We start from the raw sequence: 26,161 nt of genomic DNA, 5'->3' as shown, positions 1-26,161 counted from the left end.
CGGGATGGGTGAAATGTCTTCACCACCAGATGACCCACCACGCCCACCATCCACAGAGCGCCTCCAGGACCTCACTCGCCCCACAGGCCTCCCCACCAGCTGCAACGCTTTCCAGCCCAGCTCCTCGTGGGCTGCGCGTGGGCAAGAGTGATCTTGTGTTTCTGTTGTGGTTATTTTTTTTTTTTTCTCTTTTAAACAAGAGTCATCATTTTAAGTAAAGATTGACTCTGTTTCCCGTTGTCATTTCCTTATTTCTGTTCCACTCTTTAAGAACAGGGTAACCTCTTTACAATAGCCATGAAGGCACAGACCTTCGGCTCACTCTTTCGTGTCTCTCCGCAAGTATGAGGTCCGTGTTTCTGCCCTGGGCGTCGGCAGCCCTCTTCCTCCTGGCTGACGTGACGGTTTCAGAAGACTCAGCACTGGGTAAGCCATGCTTGTGTGGCCATGTGGCCACTTGTGTGAATAAAATGTCCTTTATTTTAACCAACCAACCTTCCTTCCTTCCTTCCTTCCCATCTTTCAGTGTTTCTCTTTTGCAACTGTTGTATTTTTTTGTTTCCCTTTGCTTGTTTTTTGGTAACAGTAACAAGGAGTATGCATGTTCCCAAGTCTCCATAGGCCTGCTCACCTGTTTGCAGAGGGCTCATGACGGACCCAGTTGGAATGCATTCGGTTCGAATGCACGAAATAAATAAATAAGTAAATGAAAGAGTGTGAGGTCTGTTGCGTTGAGACTCTGGGTGGCTTCCCTGTTGTTTCTTCCAAGAGCTCAAAGGCATTTTGTTTAAGTGACTATAGACCTGTCGGGGATGAGCTTGTGTCACCCCCGGGAAAGGTGAGGGCGTCTCTGCACCCACCATGGGCTTTGGAGCCGTCCATCTGTGGGGTCGTCCTTGAAGCCCATGGCCGTGTCTCCTGAAGGGATCCCAGCTCCCACCTCACTGTGCGTTCTCGGGACCTGTTCCTGGGTGCGTGCTCCTGGGATACGCTTTGCTAACATGGGTCCCCCGAGAGAAGGCAAGCGAGAGAGATCCAGCTATGGTGGGGATGGTGGGGCAGGTCTTGTGCCCGAGGAGGTCTGATTGGATTTTGTAATGTCGGGGTGGCTCAGGGAGCCGGGGATGACAGGTTAGGGACTTGGAGTCTGTGAAGTGTCCCCTTCACTTGCAGGGAATCCTGCAAACCACCCATGGAGGTTTACAAGCCTCCGTGAACCCCGTTTGCTATAGTCTCATAACGGTGCCTTGGGGTTACAGCGGACACAGCAAGGAGTCCCAAAGAGCCTTTGTGAGGGGTCTCCCGAGGCTGGATCTGCACAGGGTCTAACGTAATTCCTAAACTGTGCAACACCCATTGGTCCCTTGTCACATTCTCAGATCAGATCTGCCACGTGCCCCCCCATCGAGGCAGATCCATGACACTTTGCACCCACATTTTACCTCCCGTGAACCTGAAACGTCTCTCAGTAGAAAAGCACAGTTTAGACCAGTTCTGGGTTCTGATCGTGAGCAGGTGCATGTGGGGACCCTCCGTACCCACAGGTGCCCAACACACTCAGACCCTTTCTGTAACTATTATTTTATTTCTATTTTATTTATTTTTATTCATTTAAATTCAATTAGCCAGGGTATGGCTTTCTAGTAACTTGTTAGAAAACACTTTGTGAATGAGGGTTGGGTTTTGCTTCCTTTTCTTTCAGTGGAGTTGCCTTTTCGCGCCCGAGACGTTATAGGCATAAAAGCCTTGAAAACTAAGTAGTGGGAACTAGGGTCCCACAGGGGCACAGTGTTAGGAAAGCTCCTTCTACTTCTCCTGTGCACCTACAGTCAGCTGAGGAATGCAACGGGACATCCAGTAACCCCAGGTCATAGCGGCCAATGGCAGGAGTTAGGATCCCATAGATGTGGAAGGGGCCGCTATGACCGGACATACAGACTCACGAGGGGGGGTTCAGGTCGAATTTCTGTTGGGGCAATTTTAGCTTTCCTGTGGGATGACGCACCTTTGACCAGAAGGAACCCGTGAGCTCACAGACCTCATGTGCAGATTTAGGAAGGGTGAGGGGTCTTCAATTACGATCAGATGCTCCCCCCACATGCAGTAGAGACCTGATACTCAGGTGTGGGTTAGGGCAGGAGGCGAGCAAGAGAGTGGAAGGTGATGCTTATCTGACGATTTCTGATGTTCTGAAGGTGGTAGTGTGGGACACGTCTGGGCTTGTGGTTGTTGGGACGGTGCCGTGTGAGTAGACCAGGAACCACCTTGCAGGTGGGTGACATTGAGGTGACCATCCATGGGGAAAGCCATGGTGGGCCACCAATGTGCCGGTGATGGCAGCTCTGTAGAAGGTCTCCTTGGGCACCTGCCTCCCTCAGAGACAGGATGGACCCAGACCGGACATCCCGCTGCCTCTGCACCCAGGAGTTGGGAGGGCCGTGGATTTCGTTCCCACCTGCCATGTTGCCGATGCTTCATGAGACTTGCAGGGAGTCCCAAGGCCAGTCTTCTGTGCACACAAACGGCCCAAGACATATTGGGTACCACCATTAACACACCTCTCCCTGCCTGGTGTATCTTAGGACCGTAGATGCTAACGATTACTGTCCCTATACCCTTGTGTGTGTAACACGCCCTCCCTTTGTGGGTTCAGCTGGGACTCCCCTCCAGTGTTCAATTCAGAACCCTTGGAACCTCCCTGTGGATCTTACTTGGAAATAGGGTCTTGGTTGATGTATGGGCAGGTAGCCATTAGCGGCGGCCCCATCACGGGTGGGAGAGATCTATAATCAGGGCTCCGTGCGTGCATAATGGAGATGTGGGTACCTGGGTCACAGCCAGCGTGGACATCCAGAGGAATAAGGGGAGCCCTCACGGGGTCGGGTGGACCACAAGGACATGTCCGACCGGCATTAGATGGATTCTGGAGGGTGTCCACGTGGGGATGGGCCTGGAGGGGGACGCCCCAGTGCAGCTGCCTTTGCCTTTGTGTGTCGGTTGCCCAGTAAATAAAGAAGGAAGGAGGGAGAAACAGAGACAGAGTCCAAAGCGTAGCATTCATAGCGGTCACCTTACCAGAACGATTGCACTTTAACCGGATGTCACTCTGGTATCGCGGGGACCCCGTTGGCGTCAGCCAGGGCTGAGCAATGGTGTGGTTTTGGCCTGCCTCCTTCCTGCAGACAAGGCCCGGGTAGGGGCAGATGTGGGGCTTCCCACCCCATCAGGGACCTGCTTGCATATGGGGACGACACTTTGCCGCCTCTCGAGTCCTGTGTCCTCGCCCTTAGGACAGATAAGAATGGTTCAGACTTTCCCATCTAACTAATGTCCTGGGTCCGTGCTGTCTTCGTGCTTGTCTTTGTGTTTGCTACCCTTGAGGCATGCAGGTCCCAGGAAAATGGCTGGTGATTGAAAGGCCTTCTGGGCTGCCCCCTTCCCACGCCACCCACGGCTTTGATCAGATCTCACGTACTAACCTCAGAAATACCCAACCCTATTTGGGGGCAGAGTCCCTTGGGAACCTCCAAACTCCTCGAAGCAAATTCGTGGGGTTCTTGAATCATCTTTTGCGTAACTCTCTGTGTGCAGTGAACTGAGACCCAGGAAGGAAATTGTTGGCGTTTCAGTGGTGCACCTGCAGGAGGTCGCCCCACTGTTTGCAGAGGCGTCGGGCTCCCGATTTCCCCGCAGCTCTGGGAGGGTGTTGGAATCAAAGGCACATCTGCAGAAAATCGGCTGGGTCCTTGACATGGGGGAGCTGTTGGGGCAGGTTCCCATTGCAAGATCTTTGTTGGGGGAAACCCTGCTCATCGGTGTTGGTCGAAATGGTCTCCATCAAGGGAGACGTCCACAGGAGTTGGGACGGGGCAAGAAAGTGAAACAGGACATGGTTTTTTGTTGGGTTGTTGCTGTTGTTTTTTGGAAGCAGCTCTATGGGATATAATTTGTCCACTTAAAGGGCACAATTCAATGAGTTTTAGGAAATTCATAAACACATGCAATGAGTTTTAGAACATTTCCATCATCCCAAATGGAAACTCTCGACCCAAGAACCCATACAGCCCCCTTCCCGATCCGGTCCCCAGCCCCTTGACTACTGCTAACCTGCTTTCCGTGTCCGTGGATTTCCCTCTTCTGGACATCCCATATTCACGGTGACCCCACGATATCTGACCACTTTTTTCTGCGGTGCCTGTCAGTCAGCCTCGTGGGTTCATACTTCAGCCGCATCGTAGGGCAAGTGAGTCCTTTATTCCTTCTGATGGCTGAATGATACGTCATCTTACCCATGGACCACAGTGACTTTGTCCAAAGACACGGCTTTGAGAATTTGGCCCGGGGGGCGCCTGGGTGGCTCAGACCATGATCTCAGGGTCTTGAGATCCAGTCCCGGGTCGGGCTCTCAGTGTTCTTCAAGATTCTCTCTCCCTCTGCTTCTCCTCTGCACGTGCTCACGTTTTCCCTCTTCAAAATAAATAAATCTTAAAAAAGAAGAAGAAGAAACAACTTTGCCCCGATAGCCCCAGACTAGAGCATCTGCCCGATCGGCGTCAAAACAAGGCAGCGAAATTCATTTCAGCCGTTCTTTGGGGTAGACGCTCCCAAGTCTGGAGCATGAGCAATGCCTTAGGAAATATCATGAAATTATGGGGTCAGATACAATGTTTTGCAAAGTTAAGTTGCTTATTCTTTTTTAAAAAATGATGGTAGATACATTTTTTAAAATAAAATTAAGTTGCTTATTCTTTTTTTTTTAAAATGGTGGTACATACAATTTTTTACAAAATTGAGTTGCTTATTCTTTTTCAAAAAAATGATCGTAGATACATTTTTTTTTTACAAAATTAAGTTGCTTATTCTTTTTAAAAAAATCGTCGTAAACTATATATAGAATATCCCTTCTTAATCTTTCTTAAGTGCACAGGTCAGTGACATTAAGTACATTTGTTGTCCAACCATCCCTACCACCCATTTCTAGAACTTTCTCATCTTCTAGAACTTTCTCATCTAGAACTTCTCATCAACTGAAACTCCATCCCCATAAAACTCTCTCTCTCTCATGACCTTCTCATCCCCTGGCTCCATCATCTAGTGCGTGAGGGGTTCTCCACAAGAGTGTAAATTTTCAATACAAGTGAACTATTGATGAAGTCTGGCAATCAGTGTCCCAAGGATCTTTCTTTGCCTCCTTCTCTCTCTGTACAGACAGAGTCTATCATGGGGGCTGCCTGCATTGTAGGTCCTCAGGTAAATTTGCAGTTTTGTGCCTTTGCCTCTTGACATGTCCAAATCAATTCATCATATCTGGTAAAATCAACATGTACTTTCTGAGCAACAATTACAGGGGAGAAATAGCACAGTTTTGGTGTCCCCATGTTCTTTTTTGTTGGGAAGCTGACATTCAAAGATGGGGACCCTGGGATCACCAGAGTGAGATGGCATTGCTCAGTGGAAACAGTGCCACCAGGATTGCTAATAACAGAGAGACCCATGGCCCAGGAGCATAGCTAGTTCCTGGAGACTGAGGGATGCTCTTGACCCTGCTGTTTGCTTGCCAACCCAGAAGCCTCGTCCACAAAGGTAGAAGAGAGAGAAAAGCCACCCCTTATTATTAAATAAGGATTTAACCAGAAGGCAATACACACCACACACAATGCGCAAAAAAGATCTACAAAGACAAGAATTCAGCAAACACAGAAACCCTTTTTTTTAGAGCTGGTGGGCACCATGCATGATACACATACTCTGGGAATAAACAGTTGCTGGTTCTCGAGTATGAGACCCGCTCAGCACCGTTTGTCCCACAAAGTTCTCCCTAATTTCACCCGGTAATTGGAGCGACCATCTGTGTTAGCTAGTTGGTTTTATCCCATGGGAAAGTAAACTCCTATCTTTACAACAAGATGTTGTTTTATAACTTGGCGCCAGACTTAACCCTCACACAGAAACGGCACATCACGTTCCTTGGTATTTGCATTTCCAAGAGTAATTTTCCAGGTGTCTGAGAAAAGATAATCCTGGGCCCTAAACCTGGGGGAAAGCTTACGAACTTGTAAAAGGATGTGCATGTATGTCAAAGAGATGGAGAAAGATCTTACAAGTTTCCTAAAGTTCTGCAAGAAAGGGAAGGGAAGCATGTCTTCCTTTTTATTTAATTGATTGATTAATTTATTTATTTTAGAGACCGAGAGAGCACAAGCTGGAGGGGCAGCGGGGAGGCAGAGAGGCTCTCAAGCAGACTCTGCTCTGAGTGTGGAGCTTGAGCTGGGGCTCCATCTCAGGACCCTGAGATCATGACCTGAGCCAAAGGCACATGCTTGACCTGCTGAGCCACCCAGGTGCCCTACATGTTTTATTTTTAAACTCAATTTGCCCTGACAGAATACAGGGCAGGGCAGGGCAGGGGTGAGGACCCAGTGTGGAAGCAGAAGTTCCCTTTCTGTTTTGCAAACCACACCGAAGCCCTTACAGATGGCTTGCGGATCTCAGACCTGCTTTCACGCCGCACTGAAGAGTCTGCTTCAAGAGCACCGTTTTGTAGGATGAAAGCATTTTGTAGGATCAGTAGAACGCTTTCCACGCTTTCCTTCTCCTTCTCAGAGAAGTCTTGCCCACGCCCCGGTGGCGAAAACCCCAGTCATGTCCCTCACCTAGACTCCAAGGGAATGTCGGAATCGATTCTGGACAGTTAGCAAAGAAGCCACAGACACACGATGACTTCCTTTTCTTTCCCCTTTTCAAGTCTGATCAAGTTGCAAACTCTCCCAGCAACTGGCTCACCATATGGGGGAGGAAATGAACCACAAGAACACTTCTCCTTTCCTGCTGATGCCCTGGGGTGTTTTGTTTATCCATTAGATATCTTCCACAGACAGCGGTCCAAAGATCTGTTGTAATGTTTGTCGAGGACTGAGCTGTACACTCCCCTCCCTTTCAGAGCGTGCGAAGGTGTTCACCATAAGAAATGGGCACTAGTTCCTCTTCTGAAGGTCAGGGATTTCCAGAAGCTAGGAGGTCTTTCCCAACATCTCTTCTACTTCTGGAACCGGTGCAAGTTTGAGATCATCTACTGTGTGATCGGTTACGTCAGGAACAATGGTCCGCACAAAACAGAAGTATTCTGTACACCGCGGGCGCGAGAAACTCTTCCTTAAAAACTCAAAGAACATGTATAGCCTGCCTTCTACCTTTGATTTTCAGAAGTCAGGATAGATCCAGAGTCCCATAATGTTGTGTGTGTGGTTTTTAATTTTTGTATTTTTTTAAGATTTGATTTATTTATTTGAGAGAGAGAGAGAGAGAGGAACAGAGGGAGAGGAAGAAGCAGGCTCCAAGCTGAGTATGGAGCCTGAGAGAGGGCTCAACCTCATGACCCCAAGATCACAACCCAAAGCTGGATGGTCAATCGACTGAGTCAACCAGACGTCCCATCCCCTGGGATAAAAATCCCAGAGTTTATGATGGGATTTTTCACAGAGTTCAACTTCTGTATTTGTTGCCAATTCAGCACATCTTTCCTGAGCATTTTTCTACACGTTGAGCACAGGACTGGGCCCCGTGGGTGACATCGGGGGCGTCAACGACATTGGAAAAAGAAGAGTGTAGATAACATAGCTGACAACAGCACAGAGAGGACTCGTTGGGGTCTCCGTGAATGGCGGTCAGACTGCCAAAATGCAGGAAACCGAGAGACAAAATGTGCAGATGGACAATGGCCAAACAGTCTAGGAAAACAGAGCTCTGATTCACAGCCTGGGGCAGCCTGCCCGGGAAACCAGCCCCTTGAGTTAATATCTGACAACTTCCCTAATTTTCATCCCAGCTTCCAACTCTGAACCAAGCACAAAAAACCCAATTATACTCATCAAACCAATCCCACCAGACACTCTGCTTCTACTGAACCATCTGCAGCTACCCCTGTGCCAACAGCCTCCATCAGGACAGACTTGAGCGTCCGTGCCCCACCTCCACCCCTGCCTGGCTATGAGGCTCTCCCACTCCTCCCTCTGCCTTTTAAGTCTCTGCCAAATTCCAGGGATGGTGCTCGACTCCCTGATCCTGAAAGCTTCGAAAAAGTTGTCTTCTGCTTGTTTTCATTTGGGTGGGCTTTGTTCATTTCCACCGTGTGGATAGTCATTGGCCAATTGCATAAGAACATCGGTTGGAGGTCTTGAGAAACATGTAAGGGAAATACAAGATTGGATTGGGATTGCCGAGAGGCCATGACGAGAGAGCATGGTTAACTCCAGACCACGGAGTGGAAGGTGGCCCCCTGAATGTTCAGCAGGCCAAACCATCCAGTCTGGAGACCTCACAGTGGGGTTGAGCCAACAGAGCTAGGGCAAGGACCTGTCTTTGCCTCCTGCTTGATGGGTGGAGGAGCTGAACCCAGCACTGAATGTGGAGTATGAGTTCCTGATCTAGGGGCTTCCAGACCCTCCTTCTTGGCATTTGTGGACATGTGTCTGTTCACCTTCCTGTCCCCCACAACCTGCTGGTGTTAGAAATGTGTCTGTTGATCCATCCATCCATCCATCCATCCATCCATTATCTATCTACCTACCTACTTATCTATCGTCAAACCTATATCTATTTATCTAGCCTATCCATCCATCTATCAATTCATCCATCCACCCCTATATCTATCAACCTATCATCATCATCATCTATCTATCCATCACATCTATTGATCCATCCATCCACCCATCCATATCTATCTACATATCCAAATATCCATCCACCCATCCATCACCCATTCAACCACCCTTTCATTATCTATCTACTTACCTACCTATCCATCCATCATCTTTTATCTATCTATCTATCTACATCTATCATCTATCTACCTGTCCTAAATACTTCCACTTCTAACTCCACACCACTGGGTTCATTCTAGCCTTCCATATTCCCAAAATTGTTACTCCCTCCGCTGACAGTTGGAGACTTGCCTCTTGCTACCCGCACTACCACAGCATGTTTGCTCAATCCTAGAATACACCCATTCACGACTTTCACAATGACTAACATCCGTGAAAATCAAAAGTACCCAAGACTTTCACTTGAAAAGCCAAGACCAAAGGACTCATTTGTCGGCGAGCTTTTTCTCAAGTTGTCATGTTTGGTGTTCTGAGTGAGACAGCGAGTTGGGTGGCTGGGGGACAGTGTCTAATGCCCCCCTGCGTGCCCCCAAAAGATGATGTCATCAGACACACAGTCGATACTCAGTAGCTGCCCGTCATACTAATTAAAGGTCATAATCTCTTGCAAACACAAGAAGAAAAGTGGCTGTAATCTTGCTGCTGGCTCATGCCTCTGTCCTGAGCAACCTTTATATATCCTGAGGCTCTTAGTGACATAATTAATGCCTGGCTTACTTGTGAAAATCTTGATTTTCTCTGTCCCTTTAAAGCATTCTTTCATTCGTACGACAAAAGTGCTGGTGTCCTTTGACAGATTTCCATCTGTTTTCAGCATGGCCTCAAAAGATCCTCTGTTTGTCTTTTCACCCAGAAGGAGCGTTGCAACTTCAGATTATCAACTTTAATTTTGAAACCGTGCAGGTCATGTGGAATGCCAGCAAGGTCTCTGGGACAAATTTGACGTTCTTCTACAAGTAAGTGCCCCCAGGAAGGGAACATCCTGCTCTGCGTGCAAATATTTCTTCCTCTAAGACCGCAGCCAGCGCCAGGTCGTGAAGGTGTGAGGGATCAGAACGTTCAAGTGTGAATGTGTGTGTTCTGTTTAGGCTCGAGCCCTCGCCACAACAGCAACCACAGATCCCCAAGCTTCCTAACCAAGTGATGACCGAGTCACACTCAAAACTACCTAGATTCTTACCAGGACACCCAGAAGGTGTTTCTTCACCCAGGACCATTTGCGATGTCTCAACAGATACCTTCAAAGGGAGCCCTGTTCCCTTGACACGTTCTATGCGGCCATGGCAAACGTTAACCATCTGACACTCTTACGCCAGCTCACCAGCCACCACCTTCCGAAAACGTGTCTCCTTGTCATGGGCTTTTTTTGTCTTCCATGCTCAAAGACATGGGTATAAATGTGGGAGGAAAGGATTCTCTAAATAATTTAGTCCTAATTCTGTGAATGGGAGATGTGTGGTGTGTGATTGATTCTTTGCAGTTTGATAGCGTATGACACAAATGGGAAGTGTACGCAAGAGGTTTAAGTGTACGCAAGACAGTTTAAGGTGAATCGACTGGGAAAATAAGCTTAAAAAAAAGAAAGTGCTGGATTTCCTAGGCGATCGCACAGGTAAGTCACTTGATCATCGGTTTCTTCATTATAGAGGACACAATTCCTCATCGAGTCATTGCTTAGATTCGAGGACTTAAAGACAGAGCCTGAACTGGTCTTAACTGGGAACCGTGTTTTTTTCTTCATATTGTACGAAGCCCCAGGGAGATCTCTAATCTTGGTACCTCCTTATTAAAGTGCCTGTTCAAATCAGGGCCTGGTGACTCTGCAAGTCAAGCCGTATTCGTTATTAGTTTTCAGGGGTGGCCGTAACAAAGTACCACAAACTGAGCAGGTTAGGACAACAGAAATTCATCCTCTTCCAGTTCTTGGCACCAGAAGTGTAAGATCCAGGCGGGGCAGGGCCACTGAGATCCAGGCGGGGCAGGGCTGTGCTCCTTCCAGAGGCTCCCGGGAGGGTCCTTCCTGCCTCCTCCAGCTTCTGGACTCCAGGCATCCCTGGACTTGTGGCCACGTGCCATCTCTGTCTCTAACTTCATGTGGCTCCTTCTCTGAGACTGTGTCTCATCTTGCATCTCTTATAAGGATGGTGTTATTGGATTTAGGGCCCACTTTAGTGCAAGATGATCATATCTTGATATCTTTCTTTTAATCACATCTGTGAAGACTATATTTCCAGATAAGCTCCCATGCACAGAATCCAGGGATTAAAACATGAACATGCCCTTTGGAAAGCCACCATTCAACCCATCAAAGGGTTCTAGAAGATTAACCTTTTGAGAGAGTGGATGATTTCTGTTTGGGCACTTCTTGCTGTGCTTGTAAGAAAGGGTCCTTGAAGCTAGGGAAGGGGGTCCCCAATCTGAGTCTGTTGCAGAGATGTGGAGCAAAGGAGCGGCCCGTAGATGTGTGAAGATATTATTTTCAAAGACCCTCTATGGCTGAATGGGTCCCTTTTTTTTAACCGCAGGTTAAGCAGTGATGAGACCAGTAGCCAATGCTCCAACTATATTCTTCAACAAAGTCGCACTGCTGGATGCCTCCTGGAGGCAAAAAAAGATGAAATTCTGTGCTTTTCCATCTGGAATGCAACACACCGCCTTCTCACCAAGTGCCAATGGATCAGTGCTTACTGTAAGTACCAAAAACAAACTCATTGCCCAGGGCTCCTTTCCTACTCCAACTTAGAAGAGACTGGCCTTCTAGAAAATCCATTTTGATACACGCATTGGGTAAAGATATGGTATGACACTCTGCCCTCCAACAGAGAGAGAGAGAGAGAGAGAAGGACATCTTGCCCTCCATACCACCCCACTGGTTTTTCTTAGGAGTGTTCAGGGTTGGCTGTCTATCTGGGGTTACAAAAGAGTGCCACATGAAATGACTATAAACCAGATGGTTTGAAACAACATAAATTAATCATCTCTCTGCTCTGGAGACCACAGTTGGAGATCCAGGTGGGGCAGGGCTGCTGAGATCCAGGAGGGGCAAGGCTGTGTTCCTTTCAGGGGTTAGGGGAGGATCCTTTCTGCCTCTTTCAGCTTCTGGGGCTCCAGGCATCCCTTGGCTTGTGGCTATGTTCCTCCCATCTCTGCCTCCATCTTCATGTGGCTTCTCTCCTGTGTCTGTGTCTCTCCTCTTCTGTCTAAAGAGACTTGCTCTTGGATTTAGGGCAACCCTAATCCAGGATGACCTCATTCTATCTTGATGATTTCTGCGCAGATCTCGTTTCTTAATAAAGCCGCTTTCACAGTACCAGAGGTTAGGACTTGGACATACTTGCTGGTGGACACCATTTAACTCACAAAAGCATTCATTTTCTAGAAAAGAGTCCCATATGGCATTGTCCATGTTCTGTCCTCATTTTAGTTTGCTGGGGCTACTACAATGAATTACTACAAAATGGGTGGCTTAAGACAAGAGAAATTTGTCCTCCCACAATTAAGAAGATCCCAGGCATCTGAAATCAAGGTGTGACCAGTGCTGGTTCCTTCTGGAGACTCTGGGAGATAATCCGGTCCATGCCTCTCTCTTTGTTTCTATGGCTGCTGGCAACTCTTGGTCTTTCTCAACTTGTAGAGCCATTAGCCCCATTTATACCTCTACCTCCATATACCATTTTCCGGCTGTGTGCCTCTGTTTCCTCTTATGAGGACACCAGTTAAATAGGATCAGAACACACCCTACTCTTTTCATTAATAATTATACCTAAATTTATCCCAAATGCAGTTCTATTCTGAGATATAGGGGCTAGGACTTCAACATACATCTTTCTTTTGGGGGACACTATTCATCCCATAAAAGATACATAGGAGTTTTTCACACAACCTCAAAGAGTTCCTCTTACAACATACATACAGGTCCTTGGAGCTCTGGTTCAAACCAATGCTACAGATGTAATGAGGACAAATGACCCCCCCCCAATGCCAATCTTATAAAGTATTAAGGGAAGGATTCATGTAGGCAGAAGAACACAAGTCTAAGAAAACTTACAACGATAATTTTAGAGAAGTGGGATCTCCGTCGAGGTGGTGATCATTTTGTTGTCTCTGTGTCTTAGTGAAGCCCAGCTCCCCGAAAGACTTGAACTTCCAGTGGCATCAGGAAGCCATCACAGTGACCTGTTCTGATCTCCCCTACAAGCGTCTCCTCTACGAAATCCAGTACAAGAGTATGTTCGACACTGAGTGGCAGGTGAGTGGGGTGGCATCTTTTCCTCAGGGCAAGTGTGAGTAAGAATCCCCAAGTGGTAGCTGAGAGAAACATGGAGAGACACAGAGACAGATGTTGACATTTATCTTAAGGAATTCCTTATGAGATTATAGGGACAGGTAAGTCTCACGCCGGTAGGCTGGAAACCCAGACAGGTTTCCATTAGGGTCTTGAGACTTCTCTAGGAAGCTCCAGTCTGTCCTCTCAAGGCCTTCGACGGGGTGAGTACGGCTCACCGACATTATAGAGTAACCTAAATTTGGCTGATTAAAAACATTGAGCATTTCTAGAAAACACCTTTATGGGAATATGTAGGCTGACATCTAATTAACTGGGCACCAAACCTGGCCAAGGTGACAAATGAAATTCATCATCATCACACTGTGCCATCTAGCCTTCTTTGTATGCTTTTTGAACACACGAGAACCTTTCTGGTTCTGTGTCTATGGGCATAATCTATGGAATACATTAAAATTATGGGAAGATCATATGACCCAGAGGCTCACAGTTGTCTTCTAATAATGAAATGACCACTGTATAAACAAGGGATTAAATTCCTTGCAATAGCAGAACTGGAACTAATGGACAAATTCTGCAGAGAGCAGACGGAATCACCCAAATCATGTACAGTGAGATGCCCATTCCTGGAGGTGTCCAAACTCTGAAGTTGGCTTGAAGGGTGTCTCCTAGAGATAAGGGTCTAACATGACAAGAGTAGTTAAGCTACCTGGACTATGAGCTCCCTGCCAATCTCAGAATTCAGGGACTCCACCACTCTGCAAGTACACTTGTGTCCATCGAGCTCTGCAGACTTGGATAAGGAGGTCAACCAGAAGGACCATATCTCCTAGCACCATCCAGGAAGTAAAGGGTAGGTGAGTGTAACTGAACTTCTCAGCCCAGGACAGTCGATACCTGCCATAGTTACAGGTGTTGGGAGGGATTTTCTTCAACATTCATTCAAAATATACTTATTGAGTATCTACTATGCCCCAAGCACTGAGGACATAATAGTCACACCTAGCAAGGGCAACTTGTGGATGGAAATGATAACACATGAAAAACATTGAGTAAATTCACTCTTACTACGGGTAGTCTTACCACTAGGTGCACACGTACTACTCACTCACTACTCTTCCTCATTATTATTATGTTCACTGGTGTCTGGACCAGGCACATATGTGGAGACAACAGTGAGATCTGTCAACAGACGGGAATCTCTACTCTCATAAACTGAACCCTCTGTAGGAGGAGGCAAACCCTAAGCAGACGCATTGCCCATGCGACACACGCTAAAATCTGGAAATGGTACAATAAATATAGCGATAAGGATAAAAGTGAGAATACCAGTGTAAGGCAGTTAAAACAGGAGGGGACCTATCAGAAAAGAGAAAAAAAACTGACCTATTGCTGGTCTACTAAAATGCAATCATGGAGATGAGATTTGATGAAACTCATCAAAGAAATACAGATTAAAGCAATAGGTGGGTACCAGATTCCACCTAAAGATTATGCTAATAACAAAATGTGATACTGGGCAAGGATGTTGAACATTAATAAACGTTAAGAACTTCTCCTGGTTCTGATCTGTTGAGTCCCTTTTTTAGAAATTAATCGCAGGGAAAGGATTGAAAATGTGCATGAGGTTTTATACTCAGAGGCGTCTATTGAAGGATTATCTAAAATAATGACAAAGCATTGGAGGCTTCCTCTATGCCATACACTAAGAAGAGAGTCAAATTACGGTACATCAATATGACAAAATATGTAAGAGCCACCAGTTATATCATGGAGCTAGAATGAAGGAGGTTTTATGTTTTTTTTTGTTGTGTGTTTGTATGTGTGTATGTTTTCTAAAGTTTTCAAAGTAAACATGAGTAACTTTTGTATTGTTTCCAAAAAGTTACTTTTTTTGGAAGGAGTAAGTTTTCACCAAGTAATTCTTTTTTTGTTGTTTTGTTTTGTTTTGTTTTAAGATTTTATTTATTTATTTGACAGACAGAGATTCCAAGTAGGCAGAGAGGCAGGCAGAGAGAGAGAGGAGGAAGCAGGCTCCTCACTGAGCAGAGAGCCCAAGGCAGGGCTTGATCCCAGGATCCTGGGATCATGACCTGAGCCGAAGGAAGAGGCTTTAACCCTCTGAGCCACCCAGGTGCCCCTCACCAAGTAATTCTTAAAAACATATGTAGTCATGTCTGTTACAAGGGATTGTTTCTTTTTGGAGGGGCATCTAGAAATTGTCACTGCATTTGTTTTTGTTAGGCCGATAGAGAAAGTGCAACAAGAGTGGGAATGCTGAAAAGTAGGAATCTTACGTGACTCCCTAGTACAAGGTTAAAGGGTTTAGGTCAAGTCATCGATCACCGTGTTTGCTTTTTCTCTGCAGTCCAAGGAGGAAGAAACCTGCAATGTTACGACAGATGGCTTGGATGCTGAGAAATGTTATTTCTTCCGGGCCAGAGTGAAAACTATGGAGTCCAGTTATGGCCCCGACACATACCCAAGTGACTGGTCAGAAGTGACACACCAGCAGAGCGGGGAGCTGAGAGGTAAGGCTTGTCACACAGCAGTGCTCTACGTTGTCTTTTAGGGGAGAGAGGCTTAGGGACACCTAAAAATGAATGACCTCACTTCCTACTTCAGAGATCAATTTGAAAGCAATTGTTTCTCTCTCCAGGCTGTCTACCCTATTGGGCTCATTTTCATTTTTATTTTTATTGAGAGCAGCAATAATAATAAGTACCATTTATGAATGTTTTTAGGGTGATGTAGGCATAGACTATAGATATACAAATAGATGACTGATGACATAGATGAATTGATCATGACAGATGGGTAAAAAAATGATAGTTGGTAGATAAGTCCATAGATATAAATGAATTGATGGATGGATAGATAGGTACATACATAGGTAGATAAATAGATATGGTGGGTGGGTGGGTGAATGGATGGATGGGTGGCTAGGTGATAGATGGAAAGATAGACAGATGATGAATGGATGGATGGATGGATGGATGGATGGATGGTTGGATGGATGGATGGATGGTTGGTTGGATGGATGGATGGTTGGATGGATGGATGGATGGTTGGATGGATGGATGGATGGTTGGTTGGATGGATGGATGGTTGGATGGATGGATGGATGGTTGGATGGATGAATGGATGGATGGATGAATAGTTAGATATGGATGGATGGATGGTTGGATAGATAGAATGAGGGATGAATAAATGGAAAGATGGATGGTTAGTTGTTATGGATGGATGGTTGGATGGATATGAAAGATATATTCATAGATGAATGGATAGATAGATGATAGATAGATACAATGTAAGGATAGATGGATGGATGAATGGATGGATAGATAGAATGATGGATGGATAAATGGAGGAGGGATGGATGAATAGTTAGATATGGTTGAATGGATATGCATGGATAGATAAATGGACGGATGGATAGATGATTGATAGATAGATACATCGACAGATACAGAAGACAAAGGATAGCCAAAACCAAGCCTCAGTAGCCTCAAACACTGCTGGTAACACAGGTACCTGACAACTGTGCGTCGACTCTACCCACCTCCTGCAGTGACTGCCTGAGGTGTGCCTGTTGAGACAGACCATCTCTCTTCCCAGGATACTTCCGGCTGAAATCAAGATTTGTAGACATCGCCATTTATAAAGGAAGGAAAATGGGACATTGGAGACCGATTTACTATCATCCTGAAAACTGACAACACTCATTCTTTTTTCCTTTAGATTCGTGCCAGCAGAAAAAGCTTTTCCCAAAATTTGTTTTAATTTCCAGCATGGTTGCTTTGCTGACCGTGTTCCTTCTTCTTCTGTCTTTATGGAAAGTACGGAGGTAAGGATGCGTCTTCTCGCCGGACTTGTCATACACATGGGAGAGAGGACTTTGGTTGCTGTTTGCCCATGAAGTGGAAAAGAGAAAGAGAATCATCTGATACGGTTATTGAGGTGGCCATCACGTCCCCCCCAATCACATGTCGCCAAGAATGTGTTACAGGAAAATTGACAGAAATAATCTAAAAAATGCAGGGATACCTGAGGTATTCATTGAGAAATAGTGTCGTAGAGACAGGAGCATATATGAGTGTTAACTCCTATCAGAGGGTTAGCTTGTTTCCAACACAGACCCCACTGAGCTGTGTCCACCTACCGTGTTAGAGTGACTGGTGCTTAAAACAGTTTTCAATTGTCATTGAGACTTATTGAGCTTTTTTTGTTGGGTGGAGAGAGTGAGAATTGCACATAGACCCTCGTCTGTTTCTCAAACCCAGTGACAGATACACCCACACAGTATTCTCTGAGCCTGCAGGCAGCATCTCAAAAATCATTAAGTAGCTTTTCTTTGCTGACCCTCTTCACAAGTTAACCACCGCTATTTCCATCCTTATGTAAACCGACTTGCGTTGTACCAAGGAGTCTGGCTGACGTGTGAGGGTACCGATGTCCAAGGTAGTGGGCACCGTCTTCACTTCTTAAGATGAGGTTTCCATAGCGACACTGGGGGTCACATGTAGAGAAAGACAAAGGACCATCCTGGAGCCCTGAGGCTGGGTCTGTGCTAGGGGAAGTGGGACACCTGCTGCGGGCCCCCTTGGAGCCTGATACAGCAAGGGGGTGCATCTCCTAATTCCTGCAGATTGTCTGTGACCTTTCCAGCATCACCGCCTCGCTTTTACCCTCTCCAACAGATGCCACCAAACAGTGCCCTGCTGCGGAGGAGACAAAACAATCAGATCAGGGTGTCTGCTGGTGTTCTAAATACAGAGCTGAAAATCACCCCCAAGGGACACTGAGGGGCACTAATCCTGGAAAATACTAGCACTTGCCCTGTCTTCAAGGGAAGCCTGTATTCACAGTGAGGGGTGAAAAGTCAACTATATTGGTATCGGTGTCCTAGGGTGGCCGTAACAAAGGACTAAAGATGGGGGAGGCTCAAATCACAGGCATTAGTCCTCTCCGAGTTCTGGAACCTAGGACGCTGAGATCAAGGCATGGGCAGGGCGGATTTTCCCTGAGGCCTCTTTCCTTGGCGTGTACACAGCGTCTTCTCGCTTTGTCTCCTCTCCCTGTGCGTCCACACATCCCTGTAATCGCGCTCTCTTTTTATAAAGTCTCCAGTCATATCAGATTTGGAGCATAGTAGATTATAGTAGAACCTCTTAAGTTCTGTCCGTGGGGGCCTGTGAATTAAAGTGACTCAAGATAAATTAACAGGGGAAATGGCATGTATTTCTTTCTTTTTAAAAAATATTTAATTTATTTTATTGCTTGTTTCTTTTAGAAAGGGTTCGTCTACATTTAACTTTTACATCTGGCTTAATTTTATTTTAATTAAATAAAGCATATGTTTCTTTATTGATGTTATAGTTTGACATGCAGGGAGGAGTCAGAGACAAGAAGTGAAAACCCAAAGTGGCCGTTAGTCTGGGGAGCTTATATGCTGGTTTAACAAAGGGCAAAGGTTGTGGAGAAGTCGTTAGGCAGAGAAAAAGGGGATCTGAAGCTCTACGGGTAAATTCGGGGAAGCTGACTAGGAAATGTTTAGATAAAACTAATGGTAGAGAAAGGCTGTCTATGTGGAAATATCTCGGTGGTACAATTTGTTTTCTTTTTTCCTGGTTATGAGAGGGGGGCACCTTTACAAAAACAAATTTCCATTGCAAAATAGGAAACGGATGCCTAGTTTTTAGGCAGGTGGGGAAGAAGACAAAGCTCCTTCTATATGTCCTAGATCTTAACAGCCATCAGCCCCAAATAACCAACGGTCCAGGGGGCTTATCCTGATCACCGTCAGGCCCCTCCCTTAAGACTCAGGGAACCTTCAGTATGACCACCCGAGAAGCCCGATCTCCAAAGACACGTTGCAGGGAGGGATAGGGCTTCAATCTAGGAACTTTGAGGGGACACCATTCAGTCCACTGCCTTATGGAAAGCGAAGGAGCAATCCCTGCGTGACGGGAATCAGTATTGTGCAGGAAGGGGGTCCGTCCCTGTAACCCCACAGTTTCTCGCCGGACGGTGTCAGGGGCATGGCGGGAGAAGGGACCCTGGGGAGCTGAAGGGGGGAGCGTATGTCTTGACAAGGAAGACGTAGTCCTATCCAGGAGCCACGTCCCTGAGGGGGGGCTGTGTCCCCATGCTCGGCCCCTTGAAAGGCCACAGCCCCGCTCCACAATGCCGGCCCACCTGACCAAGCTCTCCGTGTCCATTTCAGAGTTCAGAAGCTCCTCATGCCCATGGTGCCTGATCCCAAATTCAGCTTCCCTGGGCTCTTTGAATCCCACCAGGGTAACTTCCAGGTAACTGCCATCTGCCCGTGCTTGTCCTGCGGGATTTCCTTGTCACGCTCTCACACCTCCCCCTGTACCCTGTTGAAAGCCCACATGAATTCCAGCTGCCTCCTTGGGTGCCCGTGAGCCTCTTCTGAACCGAGACCCCCCCTCTTCCTGGTTGGCTCCTGGGCAGACAGATAAGGTCCCGAGAGGGTTTCAAAGGGCGGCTTCTCGTTCAGTCAGCCCCAGAGAGTGGTGCCCTCACGGGATTTTCCAGCCCAATCGCCTGTTCATCTCACCAGGAAGTTGTGTTCTTAACGGGCTCCCCCCACGCGCAGAGCCGAAAACAGACCAGAAACTTCCGCTTTTCAACGGTTTTCAATCGTTATTTCGTTCCCTTGATAAGGGCTCGTGGAGGCCTGTGAGTTGTTGGGAATTAGGGAGATGGGACCAGCGCCCCAACCCCGGAGCTCACCAGACGGTCCCGTGGATTTTAAGGGGCAGTGCACCGGAAGTTGCCCGGTGCTGCCTCCAACCAGAGGCTTGAAACAGCAGCAATTAATCATCTCCCTGTCCTGGAGACCAGAGTCTGAGGTCCAGGGGGTGACAGGACCACAGAGATCCAGGCGGGGCAGGGATGCTGAGATCCAGGCGGGGCAGGGATGCTGAGATCCAGGCAGGGCAGGGTCATGCTCCCTCCTAAGGCTCCAGGAGAGGGTCTTTCCTGCCTCTTCCAGCTTCTGGTCCTCCAGGCGTCCTTGGGCTGGTGGCTGAGTCCCTCCCATCTCTGCCTCCGTCCTCTTGTGGCTTCTCTGCATCTGTGTCTCTTCTGTCTCTTACGGGGACACCGACCTTGGATTTAGGGCCACCCTGATCCAGGATGGTCTCATCGCTGATCCTTCGTTAGTCACATCTGCAAAGTTGCTATTTCCATATAAATATACATTTACAGGTTCTGGGTGTTAGGATGGGCACATGTTTATTTTGGGGAGGGGTGTGTACTCTCCTACCTCCTCCAGGAGCAGGTTTGATTTTGAAACTACTTAGGTGTAAGGGAGTTAAAAAAAAAAAAAAACGGGGGGAAATTTTTTTTCGCTCTACCCTCTTAGGTTCTGTGATCAGGGCCTGCAAATTAACCAGATGAAAAAAAAATCAGATTAACAGAAGAAAATGTTGATTTCATATGCACGTGAGGGTGCAGGAGGGTTCACGGAAAAGCAGGGAAAACCCCAAAGAGGTGCTTAGACCTGGGGGCGCCTGTGCCATTTTCATGAGGTCTGATGAAGCCTGGAGAAGCGACAGGGCAGAGGAAAAGGGAGGGTTGGGCCTCTGGATGGCAGGTGTGATGTGGGAAGTGACTAGGCTGATAGTAATGATTGTTGAGTTTCACAGACAGAAGCCGTCTGGGGTGGCCAGGGGACATCCAACTCCAAGCAGGAGAAAGGACACTCCCCCTGTTGGCACAGAGTCTCACGGAGCCCCCTGTCCCAGGTGTGACCCCGCCAGCATCAAGGACATCCCTGGGGGGCTTGTTAGAATTGCTGTGTCCAGAGCCCACCGCTGAGTGATAACCCTGGTCACAAGACTCCAGGCGACTTGCAAACGCAATCGGGTTCGAGAAGAGCCACGCCAGAAGGCGTGTTCCTTGCCTTGACACGTTTAGAAGGCCATGGAGGTTCTGCAAACAGCTTTCGGGGCCGATGATACAAAGCAGGTCTAAAAAGCATCCTGGGCTTAGCTCAGAGATAACCAGATACGAACGCCAGTGTTTTCTGTTCCCTGGGATTGGCGTTCCTGCCAGAGGGAGGCTGCCTGGGTCCCAGGGATGCATAGCCAGGGGGCACGAGAGGAGAGGCATGTCCCTTGGGTTCACGAAGCCATGTTTCATCCCCACAGGAGTGGATAAAGGACACCCAGAACGTGGCCCACTTGAATAAGATGGAGGGTGCAGAGCAAGAGTGTGTCCCAGAAGAGGCCCTAGTTGTCCACGTGGTCAAGCATGAAGCCGAGATGCCCATCATGACGACCAGCCCCCTGTGCCCACAGACGGAGGAGGAAGAGACTTCTGGGGACCCCAGCCGGCTCCCTTGCCAGCCCCTGCAAGGTGGCGAGGAGATTTCTCTTGGGGGCTTTACGTTTGTGATGAGTGACAACTCATATGTGATGTTGTGAGGGTGTGCAAACTCAAAAGCCAGCATTGGGATCTGTGTTGAGTTATGGGCTCCAGGAGGAGCATCTAGGGGACTCAACACCATGGTAAAGAGAACAGAAACACGGCCAGTGTCTGGGGAAGGATTACTGAAGACCCCTAACACCATTGCATCCACTGGGTCATCTCTCATCGCACAGATGTTGCTACTTTAGGGCTCAAAAGCAGAATCACCATAGATGGGATCCCGTGCATTGGAGTGTTTCCTGCTTTGAGCTCGCATCTCCTTGTGCCTGATGTTTTCCCATAAATCATGAGGAAAGATGACCGGGGTGCCCCCAAACCACCTTCATCCGTGCATCTCGCCCACGTCCTACCCTCACATTTCCACTCCCGAGCATTTTCTCTGCTCTTCCGTCCTGCAGCACAAGGACCCAGAAGCAGAGCTTCCTGCTCCTGGCGGGGGAAGGAGACCTGCCTTGCCGATGGCAACCAGCCACCCAGTTCTTGCTCTGAGATGGAGAGACACCCACTTTTCAACCCCTGGGGCGTTAGCTTCTCGAGACTCTGTGTTTGTTGGCACCCGCCCTTGTGGCCTTTACTCCAGAGACAGCCAACGTTACGATGCCGTGTGTGGTCACCCAAAGCATCTTGCCCTTGGGTGCCCATCTCCTTTTGTGAGTGGAAATAAAGAGACCAAAGAACAAACTGGCTTGAGTTTTACTGACTTCAGTAGGTAGTGGGTGTTTGTGTAGACGGTGGAGATCACCACCAGTTTTATCCCCTTGGACTTCAAGTACAGGATGTTCCTCGGTTTTTCCAGATGGTGGTTCTTCCCGCTGGCCCTGATGCAGCGTGGAGCTTGGAGGCAGGTTTGCCGTTCGGAGCCAGGGGCCCGTCAGGACCTCCCCTCCTGTATGAGGGCGACCGTAAGAAACGCCCCACACGGGGGAGACTTCAACAATAGGAATTCATCCCTCCGTCCGGAGGCTGGGAGGCTGAGATCCAGGTGGGGCTGAGGCAGCTTCCTCCTGAGGCTTCTCTCCTTGGGTGTAGACCCCTTAATCTCCCGTGTCCTCACGTGGTGGTCTCTGCCTGTCTGCGTCCTTATCTCCTCTTCTTGTAAGGACCCCAGTCCTACGGGATCAGGGCCCCTCCTAGTGACCTCGTAGCTGTTTGAAGACCCAGTCTCCAAATACAGCCACCTTCTGAGGTCCTTGATGAGGGCCTCAACATGTGGATTTTGGGGAGATGTCATTCAATCCACAACAGCTCCCATTTAGGGCTGGTCTACTCCGGGTGAGTAGATGTCAAAGTGAGCAGATCTCCAAGTGAGCAGATGTCCAGGTGAGCAGATGTCCAAGTGAGCAGATGTCCAGGTGAGCAGATCTCCAGGTCAGCAAACATCCAGGTGAGCAGATGTCCAAGTGAGCAGATCTCTGGGTGAGCAGACCTCTAGGTAAGCAGACCTCCATCCTGGTGGCCAGGTGTCCATGTGGCCAGATATGGAGAGTCAGGCATTCTCCGTAAATCAACAGAGGAGGGTTCTTGGTAGAAGTGGGAAACGTAGGGATGAACCTAAAAGCCCACACATCCGGCCTCGTTGAGCACGAGTTCATGGGAGGCTGCTGGAGTCGGTGGGGGAGACAACCTGTAGAGTGCGAGCCCCGTCTCTGTCAATGCCCTGCATGGGTTCCCTGTGACCCCAGGAACAAGTTACCCCAAACGGGTGGCTCAGACAAAGGAGGCCTGGGGAGCTGAGGAAGGGTCCTCTGGGGGTGCCCCAGAGCTGTGAGGGCATCAGTTTCTATGGTCCAAGCCCTGGTTTATGGGTGTTCAGATGGTGGCCCTGAGATACCCGTACTCACAGCGCAATGGACAAAGGTGGGTCTGTGTTTGGGGAGCGTGCAGGACTGGCACTGAGCCCCGAATAGTATGTCCTTCGGGGGCCTGGAGCTTTCCAGGGACCTCTGTCTGGTGCCCAGTGCCCTGCATGGGACAATGCCCCAGGAGACCCTGTGTCCTGCCCTTTGGTGCGCTCTGGTTTCAAGGAATGGATGTTTTCCTCCAGAAGGTGTACATGGGGGCCACATGCAGGCGTCGAGAGGAGACCTGGCCTTGGGGCGTTGGGCCCTTTACTGTGAGTGTTCCCGCTTCATGCACACACCACCGTACTAACTGCCCAGGTCAGCTTGGCCGCTGGGGGTCCCAGGCACAGACCCTGGGCTGCCCTCCCTTCTGTGCAGAACCACCCTACCCCATAGAACACCTCCCCAAACCCAGAATTTATAAACCATCACTGGGTCCTGAAGACATGCATTCAGAAGAGGGACCCCCCCCCTGCCCCGCACCTGCCTCCCAAGGCCTCAGGTCTGCACACACCATGCATTCTTGCTCACCCCGCGGCTCTCTGTGCCCCTATTTTGTTTGGGATGTGGGGGGCAGGCCTGACCCTGGGTCTCGCCTGCAACCCGAGAACCCGTAACGCGAAAGGGCGATGTTCTCAAGAAACCATGAGTCACAGATGCTATCTGTCCCCTTTGTCTGCATCCCCGTTCCCAAGTCTGGGGGCCCACGCCCTCCCTGAGCTGTCCCTACCCCCACACGGGGGTTCTCGTGACCCACGGCTCGGACGACAGTTGAAGGCTGTGCATCCTGTATCCCCCCGGCCCCTTGGAAAGGGAAAGGGGACGTCCCCACAGACAAGTTGATGGCAGGAGAGACGCTGCTGTCTGGGCAGGGCTGCCCCTCTGTCCACCCACCTTGAGAAGGACCAGACCCTCCAGGAATGTGAGCAGCCCTGGGGTTAGCTGTCCAGACCCCCGGGCTGTGCCGTGGGACCTGAGGCAGTACTGAACCTCTCTGAGCCTTCCTCTCTGGCGTGAAAACCCACACGGCCTCTCCCGCAGCGTCTATAGGGATGAAATGCAAGACGTGCATGTGTGCACATGGGATCCTGGTAGAGTTTCCAGGAGAAAATCCGTGTTCAGACCGACACATTCGGGCTTAGAAGGGAGAATGTTTCCTCTAGGTCCCAGCGATGCCTCGAGTTCATACTGTGCGTTTTGTATCCCGTGCACGCTACTATGTATCACACACAGACCCGAATAGACCATGTGTGACATCTTCCTGCAACATAGTCTCTGTTGTAGCTCAGCATGGCAGCAAAAGTTTGCCAGACTTTGCGAGACGGAAAGCTCCGGATTTTCTTACTGACTTTAAAATTACCGACCCAGATCCTCCCGGCAGAACGTAGCATTGCAAAGCCTCGAAAAGCCTGCAAAAAGCCAGTCTTTCTCTTCTCCTTGCGCACCATGGCATCAAGAGGAAGGGCTGTCACGTGCCAGAGGGCACGGAAGCCTCCGGAAGGCTGGTGTGCGTCCCACCCGGGGGGTTTTCATTCTGCAGGTGCCTCCGGGCTGTGTCTCTGTCTCTCTCTCTCTCTGCATCAGGGGAGGCTTTAAATTGGGGAGCCGAACGACATTCTCCGGAAACTAGTCCCGCCACCCGGGTAAGCACCGGGGTTGCCGGAAAGTTTCGCACACATGGGTTTGATCGGAGGAGCAGCTGGTGACCCGGGAGACACGTTGGCTCCAGGATCATCCTGCGGATCCCGTCTCCCGAGCTGGGGGCTTGGAAACGGCGTGCGCTGAGACCCCGGGATGCGTATGGTCAGGGTGCCGGGTTTTCAGTGTATGGTTTTGGCCCCCGAATGTTTGGCCTCTGGTGTCTGCTTCGTTTTAATGACCGCGCCCAGCACCACCCCCTTATTTTCTGTCCCTGTGGTTAACGGCTTTGGATTTAGATGGAGGAACACCCGTTCCTTTCGGACGACGGGGCTCCAGGGACCCTGGGACACGCTATCTGCACGTTGGTGACCATAATGGACAGAACCTGCCGAAGATAATGCTGTCGTGTGAAATAGTAAGAAAATACACGGTACCGTGCCGGGCGTCTATCTGGAATACACAAAATCCCTCATTCAAGAAGACACCTGCCCCCCGCCCCGTGCTCCTGACCCCCCAATTCACAGCGGCCAAGACACAGTAGCCACACACGTACCTGCGGGTAGATGAATGCATAAAACGGCCCGTGCTCCTAACTTACCTTGATGACGGCTCCTTCCATTGAGGACATGAATACAAGACGATAGAATGATCATCTCCTCTGGGTTTTTTTGAGCACCTTTGAGCGCATCCTGTGGGTCTTCCTGGAGGAGGTGGCAAAGATGGCTGGCTGGGGTTGGGGAGCATCCTGGACCTGTGGGCAGGAATCTGGGTCTTCTGCATCGGCCCATCCTGGTCTCCACGGATGTGCCTACGGTTGCATCTGGTTCTTGCTGTGGCCGCTGTTCTGTGGGAGCATCTGCTCCCGTGTCTACCCTTCCATCCCAACTGCAGGCACAGGACTCGCCTGGGGCTGACGTAGAGCTCCTGCATCACGCACAGGGAATCAGTGGCCTCCTGCCCATGTTTCTCAGCTGGGTCCTGTGCCCCACTGAGGGATGAGAAAACATCCCCTCTTCGTTGTGTCCCATCTGCCTCCATTTTGGTCCATGACACCCCATGGACACCCACTGTGGGTGCCACCAGCTCACAGCAGGGAAACCAGCAAAGGTCCCTGATGTCACCTCTCCCAACAATGATGCCGGCTCACCAGTGGCCACGGCCCACCCCAAGAACATGAATCCCTAGACTCACACCAGGAAACCGTGAGGGCACCCTACATCTGCTTTTCTGTGGGGAGGACACATACACTTCACTAGTATGTCAATTCATTACTG

At 49.0% G+C, this 26,161-nt stretch overlaps 1 protein-coding gene across 1 annotated transcript; it reads left to right on the top strand.

Moving 5' to 3' along the window:
* The first annotated feature begins 205 nt into the window (after nucleotides 1-205).
* On the top strand, nucleotides 206-22,086 carry CRLF2 (cytokine receptor like factor 2). Its single transcript, XM_032331731.1, has 8 exons — nucleotides 206-426; nucleotides 9,514-9,616; nucleotides 11,186-11,349; nucleotides 12,776-12,909; nucleotides 15,314-15,476; nucleotides 16,687-16,792; nucleotides 19,172-19,256; nucleotides 21,126-22,086. Exons 1-8 carry the CDS (start codon nucleotides 345-347, stop codon nucleotides 21,399-21,401), a joined length of 1,113 nt encoding a protein of 370 aa, XP_032187622.1. The 5' UTR covers nucleotides 206-344; the 3' UTR covers nucleotides 21,402-22,086.
* Nucleotides 22,087-26,161: the final 4,075 nt, after the last annotated feature.

This window comes from Mustela erminea, chromosome X (assembly GCF_009829155.1).
Source record: "Mustela erminea isolate mMusErm1 chromosome X, mMusErm1.Pri, whole genome shotgun sequence".
Classification (NCBI taxonomy): Eukaryota; Metazoa; Chordata; class Mammalia; order Carnivora; family Mustelidae; genus Mustela; species Mustela erminea.
The sequence above is the reverse complement of the archived record's forward strand: the minus strand, read 5'-3'. Positions and strand labels throughout refer to the sequence as shown.

Coding starts and splice junctions, on each gene's coding strand:
- CRLF2 (XM_032331731.1), top strand. CDS start 345: ATGAGGTCCGTGTTTCTGCCCTGGGCGTCGGCAGCCCTCTTCCTCCTG. Junction 9,617..11,185: donor AATTTGACGTTCTTCTACAA/GTAAGTGCCCCC, acceptor TTTTAACCGCAG/GTTAAGCAGTGATGAGACCA. Junction 12,910..15,313: donor TGTTCGACACTGAGTGGCAG/GTGAGTGGGGTG, acceptor TTTTCTCTGCAG/TCCAAGGAGGAAGAAACCTG.